The sequence below is a fragment of the Erpetoichthys calabaricus genome, chromosome 7 (genome assembly GCF_900747795.2).
Source record: "Erpetoichthys calabaricus chromosome 7, fErpCal1.3, whole genome shotgun sequence".
Lineage (NCBI taxonomy): Eukaryota > Metazoa > Chordata > Cladistia > Polypteriformes > Polypteridae > Erpetoichthys > Erpetoichthys calabaricus.
The window spans coordinates 145,446,905-145,465,740 of NC_041400.2; the positions used below are offsets into that span (position 1 = coordinate 145,446,905).

Here is an 18,836-nt window from a genome sequence, read left to right on the forward strand (position 1 = left end):
AACTGGGTTCTGCTGATTCAATATCTGTAGTTGCAAATGCACTGCAATAATGCTGAATTTTCAGGTGGTCATATTAAAAGTGTACAATGTTATGGAGAGGAATGTACCTTTGACATTTTTTAAATATCACACAAAAAACAAACTCAACAGATTTTCAAGAATAAATTATTCATTGCTAGTCCAAATTCCTCTTTTTAACTACCTCCACGAAGAAATACCTTCAACCTTTCCTCGGCTCGAATGATCTCTCAGTACAGTACTGCCTTCTGAAGGCTTCCCGCCATTTGCGTCTACGTTGTCGTACTCTCGCGGGACTCTCCGCCTATAAACCACACCAGCTTGCAATTTGAATGTCTCGACATATAAGTAGCGACGATCTCGTGCCGCTCGTTTGACATAGACAGCCATTAAGGCGGGTTCCTTGGTTTATGGCAGTAGTACGTTGCTGGGACGAGGAACTATTTGAAAAATAGAATTTTAAGGGAAGATTTTACGGTATAAAAAAAAAAAAAAATGGCACAGCGTGTAAGAGCAGTAAGTATCATTTGCCCTGTTCTTATGATGCTTCTTCCTTGCTCATGGAATAAATAGTATATGGTACTTATTACTAATTGCGGTATTTTGTCTTTTAACGTTTAATATTCAAAAGTATGGTCAAATGTTTTGGACTCGAGGGTCCAGGTGTAGTTCAGCTTGAAAAAATTTTCAATGGTTTAAAAAAAAAAACAAAAAAAAAAACAAACTGACATATACAATGAGATAAAAGCGCACACATACTTAAACGAGATATGCGACATACCGTAGCATTTACGATGGAAGTCCCTTATCACAGAAGTGTGGTTACTTTTACCGCTTACAGCATTAAGTAATTCGAGAGAAGAGTAAAACTTCTGCGAGACTGATCCCCAGTCAGGATATTGCTTTGACATCAGAATTTAGTTGCATCTTTCACATTATCATTTTAATGTATCTCTCCTGGAAGTCGTGTCATTTGCTCTTGACTTGAGAGTGAGTTGGTCCTTTTTTTTTTTTTTTTTTTTCGAAGCTAAATCTAAGTTCATAACGTTGATGTGCAACGTGGTGAATTGCAAAATGCAGCAACAAAGTGGTGGTGGTGCCGCCAGTCAGTTTAAGTAATGTCTTTGGTTTGCAAATGCATTTTTTCCCCCCAACATATTTACGAGACAAAATTACATTGGTCTTTTTCAAAGCTGCTGCTAAAGTTTTTCCCCCATCTGTCGTTTTGCCTTTCCTTGCCTGCATTGGTACCGTAAGGAGCAAATTAATCTTTTATGATGGGTTTGAACACTGCTTTTAGTTTGGAGCTGGTTGTCTTGTATATGGGGTTGTGCACAAAAATTAACTTTTATATTCCTTAAGTAACGAACACCGTTTTGCTTTATGACATCAGCAACAATACAATCTCTTAACCTATATTGATAAAGGTTCAGGCCTGGAAACAGTTGATTTGAGTTGGATCATTTGATTATATTCTATTTTTTGCTCATGCTTTCAATTTATGTATACTTTATTTTGACAACCCAAGTGTGACATTTGTTTGGATGTGGATTTTATTCTTAACTGAAAAATATCTGAAGAACCATTTTGTACCTGTTTGCAAAGAATTTACTATGTGAATTCTCTTTGGCATTCTCAACATGGAAGCATTGTGCTATTTTGAGAAAACCCAGTTGCTTCATTGTGTGGCTATGTTCCATCAGCGCATGCTCCCAACCTCTCCCATTAATCGACCTTGGACTTCCCCAGAGTTTTGTCTTCATGATTAAAATAAATGGCTGCCATCACAAGCTGGCATTTTTTTTTAATCGATTTATTAACTGATAACTTTTTTGGAACTGTAGTACTTATTTAATACTGTGAGTTTTGTTAATTTTGTTTCAAATTGTTGGTTGTATTTTTCTAGGTATAGTGTGGGTTGTCAAAATAAGTCTTAGTCTTAGACTTATGTCTGGGACACCTTCTTTTGCTTTTAATTTCTTTTCTTCACCCTGCTCTGCAGAGCTCCCAGCATAATGCAGAAAACCTATTTATGCCTGTGCAGAAGGCACTGAGGGTCAAGCCTGCCAATGGAAAGAGAGTAGTTCTTGGAGATCTTGGAAACAAATCTACTATATCACAAGCTGCTTCAAAAGTGCTGACTAGTAATGTTTGCAAGGTAATAATCCTGATTTATAACCATTTGATGTAAAATGTGAACTAACCATGGAAGCCATTATGAACATAGCTGCTTTACTTGTTTAAAAGCGGTGATTTTGTTGGCAAACAGGAGGCGCCTCATCCCAATTGTTTGATGGAATAAGCAGTATTTTTGCATTCTGCTTTTGATTATTGTTACTGTTGCATGTTTATGTAAAACCTTGTTAAAATTTGAGAATCTATTTTTTTCGTTCTTATAGGAGAAACCAAAACCATCTTTTGCTAAAGTTAAGAAAAAATGTAACCAGCTGCAAAACACAGAAGTAAAAGAAAATGTCATAGTCAAGCAAGTAAAAGAAAAACCTTTACCAGTAAGTATCAATATTTGAGGCGAGAGAAGTCTTGTCTTTTCTGTTCGCGCCCCTCATTCCTCTCCTAGACCTGCCATATGCAATCAACCAATATGAGGGTAACAGCAAATGCTGTGGGCTCCCCTTTGGACCCTTCTGCCAAGTGTTAATAAACCTGGGCAATGTGTTCTCATGGCTACAAGAGAGGACTTTTTGCTTTATTGACCCTTTGAAATATCTTAAGACACTTCATTTTAATCTGACATTTTTGCAAAGAAATTGAGCAATAAACATGCATATTGTAGCAGTGCAGTTTTTCTTTTGAAAAGTGTTACTACAGTATTTTAAAATCTCTCGTGTAAATACAATTTCTATGAAGTGATCATCTTAAGCCTTCTCTTGTGGTATCTGAGCAAAGTGCAGCAGTTGGCACCAAAATCTTTAATACTGTGGTTCGTGCCAGATTTTGCACCTGGGAATTGTAATGTCTTGTTGTGCTCACTTTCAAATTAACTGACAGTAAATCTAGTTGCAGAGATTTCCAACATCCATGGAGGTGATGGGCAGGCTACCTTCAGAAAACTTGTGTCAAAATTTTTCTCAAATGCTGCTGAACATTGAAGACCTAGATGCAGGTGATGTGCATGATGCAAATCTTTGTTGTGAATATGTGAAAGATGTTTACATCCATCTGAGAGAGATTGAGGTTTGTATTTGATGGATCTGGTTTGTGGGTGGCTTTTTAAATGTGTATAGTCTGATGGTTGGTTTTTGTTCTTGTCCACCACCAATTAGGAAAAAGGAGCTGTAAAACCTATGTATCTGGAAGGATGTCAGATTACTGGAAACATGCGTACCATACTTATTGAATGGCTGGTGCAGGTTCATAGTAGATTCCAAATGATGCAGGAAACTATGTACTTGACTGTGGGAATAATTGATCGCTTCCTTCAGGTAGTTTTAGTATCTTAAATATAAACCTGCTTTCATTTAAATCCTTCTGTTGCCATGTACGTGCTGAAACTGGTTTCACTTTAGTTAGCCTTTGTGTGTTTTTTTTTTTTTTTTTTTTTTTTTTTTTGTTTACCCCCCAGGCTCACCCTGTTCATAAATCCAAGTTGCAACTTGTTGGTGTAACAGCAATGTTAATTGCTTCAAAATATGAAGAAATATTTTCACCAAGGATTGCTGACTTTTCTTATATAACTGACCACTCATGCACAAGAGCCCAAATCAGAGAAATGGAACGGTGCATCTTGAAAGTCTTAAGTTTTAATTTGAGCTTTCCTATTGTTTTGCATTTTCTGAGAAGAGTGGCAAAGGTTGGAGATGTAAGTATGTGCTTTCTTGTATAGTAAACTTTAATGCCTTGTTAATTGGTTTGCCTACTGGAAGTTAAAAGGTGGTTTTATCATGTACCACTGTTGGTGTGCAGTGTAAATTATGCATCTTGTTCCAGTTGGAACTGGTTTAAAAGGGGGGGGGGGTGGCGGGGTCTGGGTTTGCTTTCCAGTTTTATGGACCTGGATGGTCAAATGCCCGTCCTTTTAGGCTTGACTTTTTTCTACTTTGCTTTCATTTATTTTAAAAAGTGAGGAAATTGAAAAAGGCAGGATAGTATTTTGTTTCAATTTTTTTTTTCCTTTAAAATTGATCTGAAGTAGATGTCCATTTGCAGCACTGAAGCAGTGCAGTAAATGCATGAGCATGGCTTAAATACTTCAAAATTCTCTTATGCAGTAAAGTGAATTTCTGAACTCTATTGATCAACTATTGCAACCTTAATATTGACCTATTATGCGGTTTTAATTAGATTCTTCAAGCTATGGTAAAATTATGGGATCTCTCCAGAAAGAACAAGTTAACTGACTCTACAGAGTAAATATTTTGCTAAAATCCAGACTTAGGTGCATTTTAAAAATGAGATTTTGTCTTTTGAAGTAATTTGAAAGTTTGCATTCAATGAAGATGTTGGTATGAAACAAACTTCAAAATCACAGTATCTTTCAATTGAATTATCAATTTCGATATTCTCCCATCTTTCAACCATGTAGAGTTGATTGTAGAAAAGCATCGATTTCGGCAATATTTCAGCGAGGACAAACTTGAGCAAAGTTACTTTAGGTGTGTTCCAAAGTAATGGCTTTTAGAGTATAGTGCAAGATGTTCAGCCTTAAATGGTTAGTCCTTATGACATTCCAAAGGTATGGACAATTTAAAAATGTGGAGCACCTATTAAGAATGCATTCTCAAATCCATTTTAGAGAGCTGTTCAGAATAGTGAATGGACATTCCAACACTTGTGTATATCCCTGCCCTTTTTTACCAAAATCTTAGTTTGCAAAGTTTCTGGGTGGTGAATATTTGTTTCAAGTGTGGTGGATTTTTAGATTAAAAACCTAGGTTTATTGAATGTCTAGAAAACCACCTTTATTTTGCCGTGTGTGTGGAGGATTTTTAAATCCAAAAGGGTTTAATTGTAGAGTATTTCCAGAATGTATGACCTAGGGAGGTGGACAATTTACCACACCCTGTTAGGTTGTTTTTAAATGAAATTATAGTACATTCTGCTTCTAGCATTGGATTGTAACACTTCACAAGTTGAAGAGGGGTATTTAAGAATAGTGTTCCGTTCCTTTATTCTGCTCTAAATCTTTTTTCCTGTCATCCTGACACTTTTGGGGTGGTAAATTCCTTTAAATTTGTTGGCAGAATCTAGACATTGCTTGCATCTTGAACTTCTCATGAGATCAACAAGACATTGGAAGGTGAGGAAAATGTTGTCCTTATACAAGGTAGAAACATACAGTAAATATCCAAAGTAATGTTGCTAGGAAGTTTAGTTTAAGACATGTTTGGAAAGATCTCTAAAGGACTGAACATCTGAGTTCCATAGATTGGCATACATTCCAGTTCCCCTTATATCTCAAATGGTACACCATGTACCTGTTGGGTCTTTGTGTGTGGCACATACTATAGGCATAAAGAGCACAATTTCATTTCTATGCCTAGCCAAACAGGTTAGAAAGCATTGGATTTTACCTAATACAGTGGTGTGAAAAACTATTTGCCCCCTTCCTGATTTCTTATTCTTTTGCATGTTTGTCACACAATGTTTCTGATCATCAAACGCATTTAACCATTAGTCAAATATAACACAAGTAAACACAAAATGCAGTTTGTAAATGGTGGTTTTTATTATTTAGGGAGAAAAAAAAATCCAAACCTACATGGCCCTGTGTGAAAAAGTAATTGCCCCCTGAACCTAATAACTGGTTGGGCCACCCTTAGCAGCAATAACTGCAATCAAGCGTTTGCGATAACTTGCAATGAGTCTTTTACAGCGCTCTGGAGGAATTTTGGCCCACTCATCTTTGCAAAATTGTTGTAATTCAGCTTTATTTGAGGGTTTTCTAGCATGAACCGCCTTTTTAAGGTCATGCCATAGCATCTCAATTGGATTCAGGTCAGGACTTTGACTAGGCCACTCCAAAGTCTTCATTTTGTTTTTCTTCAGCCATTCAGAGGTGGATTTGCTGGTGTGTTTGGGTCATTGTCCTGTTGCAGCACCCAAGATCGCTTCAGCTTGAGTTGACGAACAGATGGCCGGACATACTCCTTCAGGATTTTTTGGTAGACAGTAGAATTCATGGTTCCATCTATCACAGCAAGCCTTCCAGGTCCTGAAGCAGCAAAACAACCCCAGACCATCACACTACCACCACCATATTTTACTGTTGGTATGATGTTCTTTTTCTGAAATGCTGTGTTCCTTTTACGCCAGATGTAACGGGACATTTGCCTTCCAAAAAGTTCAACTTTTGTCTCATCAGTCCACAAGGTATTTTCCCAAAAGTCTTGGCAATCATTGAGATGTTTCTTAGCAAAATTGAGACGAGCCCTAATGTTCTTTTTGCTTAACAGTGGTTTGCGTCTTGGAAATCTGCCATGCAGGCCGTTTTTTGCCCAGTCTCTTTCTTATGGTGGAGTCGTGAACACTGACCTTAATTGAGGCAAGTGAGGCCTGCAGTTCTTTAGACTTTGTCCTGGGGTCTTTTGTGACCTCTCGGATGAGTCGTCTCTGCGCTCTTGGGGTAATTTTGGTCGGCCGGCCACTCCTGGGAAGGTTCACCACTGTTCCATGTTTTTTGCCATTTGTGGATAATGGCTCTCACTGTGGTTCGCTGGAGTCCCAAAGCTTTAGAAATGGCTTTATAACCTTTACCAGACTGATAGATCTCAATTACTTCTGTTCTCATTTGTTCCTGAATTTCTTTGGATCTTGGCATGATGTCTAGCTTTTGAGGTGCTTTTGGTCTACTTCTCTGTGTCAGGCAGCTCCTATTTAAGTGATTTCTTGATTGAAACAGGTGTGGCAGTAATCAGGCCTGGGGGTGGCTACGGAAATTGAACTCAGGTGTGATACACCATAGTTAGGTTATTTTTTAACAAGGGGGCAATTACTTTTTCACACAGGGCCATGTAGGTTTGGATTTTTTTTCTCCCTGAATAATAAACACCATCATTTTAAAAACTGCATTTTGTGTTTACTTGTGTTATATTTGACTAATGGTTAAATGTGTTTGATCAGAAACATTTTGTGTGACAAACATGCAAAAGAATAAGAAATCAGGAAGGGGGCAAATAGTTTTTCACACCACTGTATGCTCTAACTTGGATCCCAACTTAAACGGGCAGTTTACTGGTGGGATTTTTTGTATCAATTTTACAATTACAAAGTGATTATTCGTTTACCGAATAATGCAAGAATTTTTTTTTTTTTTTGTTCAATGAAAATAAGCATTTGAAGAAAAAAACAATTGCAAAATTTTATGAAATCTCACACTGCATTTAGAATGTAAAATAAGAAACACTACCAAGTGGTTAAAGCTAGTTTAAAATCAAAAACATGCAGCAAAAGGGTGGTACTGAGTGGTTCTATCTTGAATGAGAAATAGTTTTTCTGAAATGGTGCCTGTATAATTGTCAAGAAATTGACTGACTTTTTTTCCTCAGTCACAGTACATTTTTTTATTTTTTATTTAGGCAAGTACACAGCTCTACACATTGGCAAAGTATTTATCAGAGTTGTCCCTGATAGACTATGACATGGTACATTATCCAGCATCACAGGTGTCTGCTGCAGCTTTTGCTCTTGCATTGAAAGTTCTTGATTTTGGGGAATGGGTAAGTACATCTTGAGTAAGAGCAGTTAAACAGTGTAATGCTGTAATTTCTAACTTTTTTTGGGAATGAGTTAGTAATGCTTTGTTTTTAACTAAGACTAAAACCTCTTTTATAGATGCAGTAGATTGCAAAAGGTGAATCCCTTGCATAATTCGGTGCATTAATGAATATATACTAGACACTGTTAAAGTAAAGCAAACATGTTGGCAGTATTGCATCCATGGTTCAGACTGTCATGACCCTAAATGAGTCCACTTTCTATAAAATTGCCAAGTTTAGTATTCAATGTGAAGACCTAATCAACCATACTAGTTCAACTAACTCCTTTTCTGCTATTTCTCTGCTCGGGTGTCGCATGTCCTTGTAAATATTCATAAGGTTTATTTGCAGTGTTGTAGAATCTATAAAATGTAGTTGAATGTGTAGTAAATTGGATGTGTTGCCATTTCATTATACAGAATGTAATGACTAATGGCATAAGTGTTCTGTCCTGAAAATTCTTTCCTAGAGCACCCCCACCCACTGCAGTAACTACATTGTTTCTTAGGATACTCATGCACATTTTGCGCCAAAAATCGCTTTGGAGAAGTGTGCATTCATCAGATATTTATGCATGGCAGTTTTTAAAGGTATTCTTGGTTTCCCAAATGGACTAAGGGTTTTTTTTTTTTTTTTTTTTGGGCTGTTGTATGACAGCTGCCTCTTTGACCTTGTCTTATTCGAAAGGCACTTTTTGGCCCTGCTTTTGATCTTTGTACTAATTGACACTTCCCTACCAAGCTTCAGTATCGGAACTTGTGTTTTGTATCATTTATTCCCTTTTTAAGTTGGGGGGGGGGGGAGACATTAACAAGGTATGGTGGTGGCAGTATTATGCTGTTTAGTGTGTTTTAAGATTTAAGCAATGTTAAGTTTGCACCCTCTGAATTTTGTCAAGAAAGCTCTATTTTGGTCTTGTCTAACTTGCTTTTTGGGAAAAACCACACCTGTGCTTCCTCATAGATTTGAGCAATAACTTCACATGCCCCTCTCGAAACAGACCAGATTTATGTAGAGAGCTCATATGATTGACTGGTCCTCATTTACTTCTGCTACTGACATTTTATTTTATACAGGGATTTTTAAGTGACCACCTGTTCTATGGTTTCCTGATGCACTTGACCCAATAATGCCAACTTGTGTACCCTTTTCTAATTTGTACACTTTTTAAAGATTAAAAGAAAAAAAAGTTTAGTCTTTATTTTTCACAGGTGTCCCTCCTCAACATGGCAGTAAGATTTGGGTTGTAAAAATACCCCAATTTTAATTAGACTAATTTTGATTGACTTTACTTTGCATTTGCTTTACATGGTGTAATCTAGAAGCTTCCACAATAGGTGCTGAACAGTTATACTGACATGATTTTTTTAGGGGTGTTTTTTTGCTAGATTCGGAGTTTTTGGCATGACAGGTTCTTATGGGGAAAACTGTACTGCTCTAGCTTTCTAGACTTGAGACAATCACTTTGAATTTATAGCTGCCTGTTGATTTTTTTTTCTTAGACTCCTACTCTACAGCACTATACAGGATATACTGAAGACCATCTCATGCCTGTTATGAAGCACTTGGCCAAAAATGTTCTGAGGGTTAATGAAGGGATGACTAAGCACACTGTGAGTATCTAATTCTCAAATTTAATTGAAGTTTGGTAAATTGCATGAGCTAGTTAACTGTGGTTTTTAAATGTTGAAGGTACAGTTGTGATCATAAGTTTGGATATCGTGGCAGAGTAAGATCCTTTACATACTTTAAAGAAAATATGATCAGGCAAAACACTTTTAATGGAATCCATATTAAGTAATGCATCAACCATTAAATAGCACAACCATTAAACAAAACATAGTAATAAGGAAAATTAGATGGTCTGTTTTCAAAAATCTGCATACCTTTAGTTCTTGATACTATGTAATTTTTCCCCCTTTAGCATCAATGATGGCCAGTTTTTTGTGATTGGCAAGATGAATGCCACCTATTTTTTATCTGCCACTGTAGCTCACACCCCCAGGACATCTGATCCACCTCCATGCTTCACAGTAGGGATGGTATAGTTTTTGTCATGGGCCTTGCATTCATGGTTGCAACAAAGTTCAGTTTTGCTCTCCCCACTACAAAAGACTAAAAAAGTCAATATACGATATGCAACGGTATTTTTTTCCTATCTATTAATTAAAAAAAGCCACACATTTATATTGCTCTTTAGTTATTTACATGTAATTGCAAACTTACAACTTTACATCATAGGTATAAACCAAAATATACTCATTTAATGCAAGAAACTCATCTAAACATTTACGCAAGAAAGCCAGTTGTCTGGAAAAAAAACTTAATGATGTTTCAATATGCTCTTTTTAAGCTATGTTTTGTAAACAAAGCGTGGCAAAAACATGCATTCAGGTAACACAATTTCACAAATTTTGTGCAAGAAAGACAAGTCTGTCAACTGCCTCTGGCTTTAAAGATGCCCTGTGGCAATTCACTATGTTGCCACCTGTGCTAAATGCCCTTTCTGAGGGCGAACTAGTGGCCTGTATGCAGAGATTTTTTTGCAAGGCGACAGAGTTGGAAAGAATTGGTTCATGCTCTTTCCCCCATGCAAGTGGGTTTGTCTCAGTGTCGATTTCAGCTGCTTGTAGGTAGATTGAAAGTTCAGCTTCAATTTTATCTCTGTCAGACAATGTTGATAAAGATGTTGGCCTCTTAAAGAAGCTACCAAGGCTTTGCTTCTCCTTTTTGGCTGGTGGTGGTGATGCTTCAGCTGCTTCTGAAAGTTCCCCAGCTAAGTCAGGCTGGGCACTGGTCTCATCATGTTGAAGGGTCTCCACTTCAGACACAACTCTGTTTGACCTCTTCATACTTTTCCTCAAGAATGTGTGATCTTTTGAAACATGGATCCAAAAGAGAAGCAATGTCTAGTAGTTGCTGGGTGGCAGGGTCATCAAATTTCTCTCTGATACAAAAGAATTTTTGTCTTAATTGACATAGTGAGCTCTGTGTCTTCTGGCTGGTGAGCCAAGATGCTAGTTTGAAAAAGGTGTAGCACTGGCTTAACATAAGAGACTGTAACATAGGACTGAGCTGAGAGTGCATCTGTAAATTCCAGGAGGGGTTGAATAGCTTTATCAGTTGACTCTAGTACATCTATGTCCTGCCATGTAAGTGCCAGATGTCTGGTTTTCTTGTCAGATGAGAGAACTTGGGTGATGGCCCTCTCTTGTTCCAACACTCTGTATCATTGCTGCCCTTGACCCCCATCTTGCAGGGGATTCAGTTATGAGCTGATGGGAAGGCAGATTGAGTTCTTTCTGTGTTGCGGTCAAATCCCTTCTTTTTCCCAGCTGAAGGAAAAACATGCAACAATTCTTTTGCATACACCAATTGCCCATTCAATGCAGGGATCTCTCATGCTTCTCTCTAAAACCAAACACAATTTACAGTCTCTATTTACGTTAATATTTCTCATACACACTATTTACGTTTACTATTTCTTAGCATATTATTTAAGATATTTCTCATACGTGCACACACACTTTACGTTTATTACAAATTTCTTATTTATTACGTGTTATTTATTTTCAAACATTTCTCATACACGCACGCACTAGTGATGGGCATATCGGCTCTTTTTAGTGAGCCGGATCATTTTGCCAGCTCACTAAGAATCGTCTCTTTCAGCTCCTAAACGCCTCTTCATTTTCCCACTCCAGCCTTTTATTATTCAGCCAAATTTAGCAGTGTTCTGACCCATGATTAGATGTTTGCACTTAGTGTTTCGCTACAAACACTACACAGACATCGGTTCCAAAAAACGGGAATCGGCTCCCACCGTTCACTAAAAAGAGCCGGCTCAAAGAACCGTTTCATTCGTGGTCGACACATTACTATAGCATGCACACACACGCCATACCAATCGCCAGATTCAGCCGGTGACCAAAGCACTGCAGTCTCTTCCATTTGTTCAGATCAACGGCTTTAATCACATTTGCAGCGTTATCCGTGGTAATGCACACTTGTCGCGCGTCATCTAATTTCCACGATTTAAGAGCATCTTTGAGCCCCAGTGCAATCATTTCTCCGGTATGGTCATCTGGTGCAAATCCTGCCTGAAGACAAAGGCTTCTTATCTCCCAGTTTTCAATAAAATGAACCGTTAGGCTCATGTATGGTTGCATGGTACGATTAGTCCACAGATCGGATGTGGTGGAGAAGTGGCGAACGTTCTGAAGCTGATTCAGAATTTTCTCCTTTACCTTGTTGTATAATTTGGGCAGCGCTTCTTCTGCAAAGTATTTCCGACTGGGAATTACATATTTGGGATCAATCGTTCTCAGTAGTTTCTGAAATCCGTGTTTTTCGACAGTGGCAACAGGGACCATATCTTTTGCAATGTGGTATGTTACTGCAGCTGTTATTTCCTTCCATTTGGGGCTCGTTTTTTCATACGGTATGCAACGAGAGAACGTTGCTGCCAGCGTGATTTGTTTTGCGGCAGGGATGTGTTTCGTTGCATTTTGAGCAGAGTTCTCGCGAAGTCCAATACATTCTTCGTACTTCGTAACGTGTTTTGTTTGTTTTCAAATGATTGAAGAGGTTCGAGGTGTTGCCGCTCTTCGTTCCTACTTCTCTCTTACAAAGTTTACGTATAACAGTCTTTTGTTCTGTATCATTTTGTCTAAAGCCAAACCATTTCCAAACAGAGGTGACATTTGTACCTTTTTGGCACTAAATCATCGCTGATAGCCGTACTCGTTTCTGCCTCCATCTCAGCCATTGTTGTTACTGTTTAAGATAAGCAGGAGGTGGGGTTTAATCGCAATGATTGCATTTAGGATGTGGTCCAATTAGCAGAAATAACGCACTACACACTTGTGTTTAATAAAATATATTACATAATATATTGCGATAGGTTTGTTTTCAAACAATGCATTAAAAAATATTGTTCATATTGTGCCACTCGATATATCGCACAGGCCTAATATCACTTAATTTATACAATTCAAAAATCAAGTTACAGGAATGGACACTCTTCCTTAATGTGAACCTGTGTATTATCAGCCCCAACATTCAGGGGTACGTAAACTTTTGATCAGGCGTATTTGCATGATTTCAGTTATGTTTTTAAAAGGCACACAATTGAGATAAATAGCTTTGCCTGAGCACACTGCCTAATTTAAAGGGAAGCTTTGTGTGATTATTTTCCAAACATTGGCTAATACTTCACATTCTGCCAGGGTATGTAAACTTGGCACCACAGCTGTAGTATTGATAGGTCTATAGTGTTGTAATTGCATTTACCCCTGTAGACTTGTTACACCACTCTGAGGCTGCACTCCATGATTTCATACAAAAATAAATTTTCTGTCTTCAAGAATCAGTCTGGCTAACAGGAGGTAGGGACAACCAAGACCTAAAAACAGAAGTTTGGCTGAGTGAAACGCATATTGCCAAGGTGCAAAATTCGTGTGTTCCTCCAGTAGGTGTAGTATAAAAATGAGAACACATGCAGTTTTACTCTAATTTTCACTTAGTTTGAAAGACTTCAATACATCCAACATGAATTACATTTAAAGTTCATGGGCTTTTTTCCTTCCAGTAATATCACAATATTTAGGATTACTTTTGCCATTTCCACAGGCAGTTCCTTGTACAGTTAGTACCTGGGAGTTAATTTAATTTTACAAGATTAAATGAATCCCAATACAGTACTTTACTACGAAAAAGAGACAAGGCAGTATTAAAGCTATGTAGTTAGGTTTTTCATAAAGTGGTTGTCTTATTTAGAAAGTGAATTTATCAGCCTTCAATAAGGAAGATCCAACAAACATCTGTTAAATGCAGTTTGCTAGATGTTTGGCAGAAAGGCAAGTTGTATAACCTTGCTTGCTTTAAGAATCTTTGGTTCTGCAGATTAATTGGGGAAACTTGGCTATCCCATTAGATGGAAAATAGGATTGCAAGCTTGTTAGTTGCTCAAACAACCATTGTTTAATGTGGGGAACCCATTGGTCATAGCAGGAATTCAAGAGGTGTTTTCAATTTCCCAATTAATGGGTTCTGTTATAGATGGCAAGCTTGTGAAACTAGCAGATGAAATATGAAGCAGGCTTAACCTGTTAATATCTGCAGTTTTCCTGTTCATCTTGTCGTAGATGAGTTTATGTAGTATTGAATTACAAATAGGGCAACAAGATTGTAGAGAATTTTGTCTAAACTGGTTTGTATTTTAAGGCTATACATTATCAATATGTGACAATTTTGTCAAATCTGACAGTCCAAATACATTTAATTGGCCAACTCTAACAGTTGATCAAATGTTCAAATTGATGGAGCATGGCTCCTTATTTTATGCAGTTGTCATTAAGGTGCTAGTTCAGAGGCAAGATAAAATTTTACATTTTCTTTAGCTTTCATGTTTAACTACTGCCTTCGGGTTATACCAGTTTTATTGCCAGTTACGTCTAAATATAGTGAGAAGAGAGTAAGAACATTGGGGACTCTCTTTTTTGTGTAAGCTAGCAGTGTTTTGAACCTAGATGCAGTGTATTCCTCAAGCCACTGTCCTCTAGAACCTGTTCATCCCTTTTAGTAGTTTCATGCTAGTGCATGTTCCTATTGGTTTTCTTTTATTCTGTAGCCTTTTAAAATTTTTAACTAATTCCTTCCATCAACCCATTTGTAGATAAGGAGTGCAATAATTCAATTACTTAAAACTTAAGATGGCAATTTAAATCTAGTGGGGAGAGCGCATGCAATATTTCAAATGGTGTCAAGTACCAGGTTGAACTATACAACACACTTGAGGCCTTGTTTAGTAAATCTCAATACTATAACATGTTTGTGCATAGACTGACAATTTTAAGGCAACAGACTCCATCCTTTCTCATAAGGTATACATTGAAGTTGATTATACTGTACTATAGAAGAGTCCAATGTCTTTATATAAAGCTATTCTTATTGAGTGGGTAGCTTTATTCCTAGACTGTACAGAAAAATGGAGTTATTCCATTGTGACAAGCCCTCCACCTATCCGCAATCAGCTTTTTGCATATTTTGACTAATTGTACTTCTAAATGAAATTGCAGTCGCTTAGCTAATTCCAGGGATCACTAAACTAATTTGGGAAGTTTTTTTTATTGTAATGCTGTTTAATTGCACACTGAATCTTGAATTTCCAGTTCGTTTGATCATTACATGTTCATAAAATAGACAATGAGGATCATAAGGTATCTGTGACAAATTGATTTTCCTGTACTTGAGATGTACCATTTAATATTTCACTGTACAGGTTAGCCTATACAATTTGAACGGTCCATCTAACACTGTTTTGGAAGTTGTATCCGGGTATATCATAAAATAGTTGTATGGCACACTACAAACAAACTTGGTCTGATTTTTGTTTTGTTTTTTTGCAGATAATAAAAACAAAGTATGCTAGCCCAAAACAAATGAAGATCAGTACTATTCCACACCTTAAATCTGATTCATTGAGGACTTTAGCTGAATCATCAAGTTAAATATTGCACCAGAGTGGCTTTCTTCTTTTTTTTTTTTTTTTAATAAAGGATTTTATAGTTTTTATGACATTTCTTTTGTTGTGGATATTTGAAGCATTTCTCTAACTTTGTAGCACATTCCTGTTACCTAAAACTTGAGCAAGGTCTTATTCAACTATGTAGCTATTGGCTCCAGTACCCCACATATGTACATGGGGATGAGCAAAGACCCAAGGTAGTTCTAGGATGCCCAGCATGCCTTAAAGAGCTTTGTTATGGTTTAAATCATGCTCTATTTTCTCAAGGCTCAGACCAGTTTGCAAAGGGCTGGTTTTCTTTGGGGTGCATATTTTAACACTGTTCAAGGTGGAATCCAGATGTAAATGTGCCATATTGTGGCTCCTTAGAACAGTATTTTGAAAACCTTGTTCTACTACACAAGTGAAATATTACAGCAGACAGATTCAGTGCACTGGGTAGCAGTTCTATTCAACTTAACATTACTAGTAATTGCTCAGTGGACACTAAATCTGGCTGTAGTGTCGAGCAACAATGTACAGTGGTGTGAAAAACTATTTGCCCCCTTCCTGATTTCTTATTCTTTTGCATGTTTGTCACACAAAATGTTTCTGATCATCAAACACATTTAACCATTAGTCAAATATAACACAAGTAAACACAAAATGCAGTTTTTAAATGATGGTGTTTATTATTTAGGGAGAAAAAAAATCCAAACCTACATGGCCCTGTGTGAAAAAGTAATTGCCCCCTTGTTAAAAAATAACCTAACTGTGGTGTATCACACCTGCGTTCAATTTCCGTAGCCACCCCCAGGCCTGATTACTGCCATACCTGTTTCAATCAAGAAATCACTTAAATAGGAGCTGCCTGACACAGAGAAGTAGACCAAAAGCACCTCAAAAGCTAGACATCATGCCAAGATCCAAAGAAATTCAGGAACAAATGAGAACAGAAGTAATTGAGATCTATCAGTCTGGTAAAGGTTATAAAGCCATTTCTAAAGCTTTGGGACTCCAGCGAACCACAGTGAGAGCCATTATCCACAAATGGTAAAAACATGGAACAGTGGTGAACCTTCCCAGGAGTGGCCGGCCGACCAAAATTACCCCAAGAGCGCAGAGACAACTCATCCGAGAGGTCACAAAAGACCCCAGGACAACGTCTAAAGAACTGCAGGCCTCACTTGCCTCAATTAAGGTCAGTGTTCACGACTCCACCATAAGAAAGAGACTGGGCAAAAATGGCCTGCATGGCAGATTTCCAAGACGCAAACCACTGTTAAGCAAAAAGAACATTAGGGCTCGTCTCAATTTTGCTAAGAAACATCTCAATGATTGCCAAGACTTTTGGGAAAATACCTTGTGGACTGATGAGACAAAAGTTGAACTTTTTGGAAGGCAAATATCCTGTTACATCTGGCGTAAAAGGAACACAGCATTTCAGAAAAAGAACATCATACCAACAGTAAAATATGGTGGTGGTAGTGTGATGGTCTGGGGTTGTTTTGCTGCTTCAGGACCTGGAAGGCTTGCTGTGATAGATGGAACCATGAATTCTACTGTCTACCAAAAAATCCTGAAGGAGAATGTCCAGCCATCTGTTCGTCAACTCAAGCTGAAGCGATCTTGGGTGCTGCAACAGGACAATGACCCAAAACACACCAGCAAATCCACCTCTGAATGGCTGAAGAAAAACAAAATGAAGACTTTGGAGTGGCCTAGTCAAAGTCCTGACCTGAATCCAATTGAGATGCTATGGCATGACCTTAAAAAGGCGGTTCATGCTAGAAAACCCTCAAATAAAGCTGAATTACAACAATTTTGCAAAGATGAGTGGGCCAAAATTCCTCCAGAGCGCTGTAAAAGACTCATTGCAAGTTATCACAAACGCTTGATTGCAGTTATTGCTGCTAAGGGTGGCCCAACCAGTTATTAGGTTCAGGGGGCAATTACTTTTTCACACAGGGCCATGTAGGTTTGGATTTTTTTTTTCTCCCTAAATAATAAAAACCACCATTTACAAACTGCATTTTGTGTTTACTTGTGTTATATTTGACTAATGGTTAAATGTGTTTGATGATCAGAAACATTTTGTGTGACAAACATGCAAAAGAATAAGAAATCAGGAAGGGGGCAAATAGTTTTTCACACCACTGTATTTCGACATTTTTGGAGCATACATGGCCAGTTATAACTGAGGTACAGAGCTAATCTTTAATATACTGTACATGGCAATAGGTTCTGTAACTTTTGCAACAAGTCACTAAAGTTGGATAGCTTGGCTTGAATATATACTTATCAACATTGAACAAATCCTAGGCACAGTCTGCATTTATGCTGACCCCAAAGCAAGAGACTGATTTTTGTCAGTAATTGGGAGAAATGGTGAACAGTTTCGTAGTTCAGCTAAGTTTTGGACTTCTCCAGGCTGAGGTTACAATTACCTTATCAATTTTGTAATTGTTTGGGTTTTAAGTATGTTTACTAATGCTGCTTCACATAGGATTTTTTTTATGCTAACAAGAGTAGAACTACTCCCATAAATGGTGAAAATGACCTATAAATGGCAAATCTCTACCAGGATTGGGTTGTAAAGTCCCTTGCTGTAATTCCAGTGCATCAGCAGTCTGTAGGCCAGATGGAATAAGAGCTCATAGGCAACATAATGGAATTGAATCTTCTTTCCAGAAGCAGTTGATTCACATTACTTTCCATATTAGCTCCCTTTTTAGTGTGGTTTGTTTTTGTTCATTTTCCTCCCCTTGAACAAATCATGTAAAAAGCATAATTTTTTTCATGCCAAAAACTGCACCATATTCTTTCTACTGTAAAACATGCAAACAAGTCAGTGTATAAAGTGAAATGATACAAATAAAAATGTTAATGTATATCTTAAAGCATGATCAAATGCACAATCCAATGTCCCAGGACAATAGTGTGATTGCTTATGCATTTTCTTACCAGACTTATCAGCTTTTGAATAGCACACTGCATATGTGCAGTTGTCACTTTCAGATTATCAGTATCGCTTTCACTGCCTGAAGACAGATATACGAGGTGAAACTCCTGGACTGCTGAAAGTTTCTTGTGAGAAACCATTGAGGTTAGTATAGGACATGTCTACACTGTTGCTTGAATAAGACACATCTGTAGTTTTCTGGCCAATGATCAGCACTTTACAGCCCGAGTAATCAAATCCTTGGGCCTAACACTACTGTAAGATGTGTCTATATAGTTGCCTGAGTGATACTTGGGGCTAACGCTAAGATTAAATTAGTAGGTGCTGAAAATTCCTTTGGCAAAGTTATAACAATCCCCTGTGTTAATGTTTTTTCCTTAAAGGCATCATAATATGTAATATACTCAGTCTATTTGTGGATCTTGACCATTGCTGGGACTAGGCCTGGGCCAGTAAATATTTAAAGTAATAAAAATTGTGTATACAAGTACTTCATAATTAGAGTAGCAGTGTGAGTTGACAATTTTAAATTTTATGTAATATTATCCTTCAATAAAAATGGCATTCACTTTGTTAAATTACAGAAAGGTGTAGTCACTTGTGCATGTGGTGACCTGCTCTTGTGATACTGATA

The 18,836-nt window shown here is 37.5% G+C and overlaps 1 protein-coding gene across 2 annotated transcripts; it reads left to right on the forward strand.

The window, feature by feature from the left end:
• Positions 1–370: 370 nt before the first annotated feature.
• LOC114654743 (G2/mitotic-specific cyclin-B1-like) lies at positions 371–15,285 on the forward strand. 2 transcript variants are annotated; one of them, XM_028805504.2, is made up of 9 exons: positions 371–534; positions 2,021–2,176; positions 2,418–2,528; positions 3,037–3,213; positions 3,303–3,461; positions 3,602–3,838; positions 7,554–7,694; positions 9,236–9,346; positions 15,143–15,285. In XM_028805504.2, the coding sequence occupies exons 1-9, from the start codon at positions 514–516 to the stop codon at positions 15,242–15,244; spliced, it is 1,215 nt and encodes a 404-aa protein (XP_028661337.1). In that variant the 5' UTR covers positions 371–513; the 3' UTR covers positions 15,245–15,285. The 2 variants fall into 2 exon arrangements, with proteins under 2 accessions (XP_028661337.1, XP_051785572.1); XM_051929612.1 differs by having other exon boundaries at positions 3,043–3,213.
• The last annotated feature ends 3,551 nt before the right edge of the window (positions 15,286–18,836 follow it).

What these genes read in the sequence shown, in the direction of transcription:
- LOC114654743 (XM_028805504.2), top strand. Translation starts at nt 514, where the DNA reads ATGGCACAGCGTGTAAGAGCA. An exon ending in TGGCACAGCGTGTAAGAGCA is followed by an intron (nt 535 to 2,020) that starts GTAAGTATCATT and finishes CCTGCTCTGCAG; the next exon opens with AGCTCCCAGCATAATGCAGA. An exon ending in TCCATCTGAGAGAGATTGAG is followed by an intron (nt 3,214 to 3,302) that starts GTTTGTATTTGA and finishes ACCACCAATTAG; the next exon opens with GAAAAAGGAGCTGTAAAACC.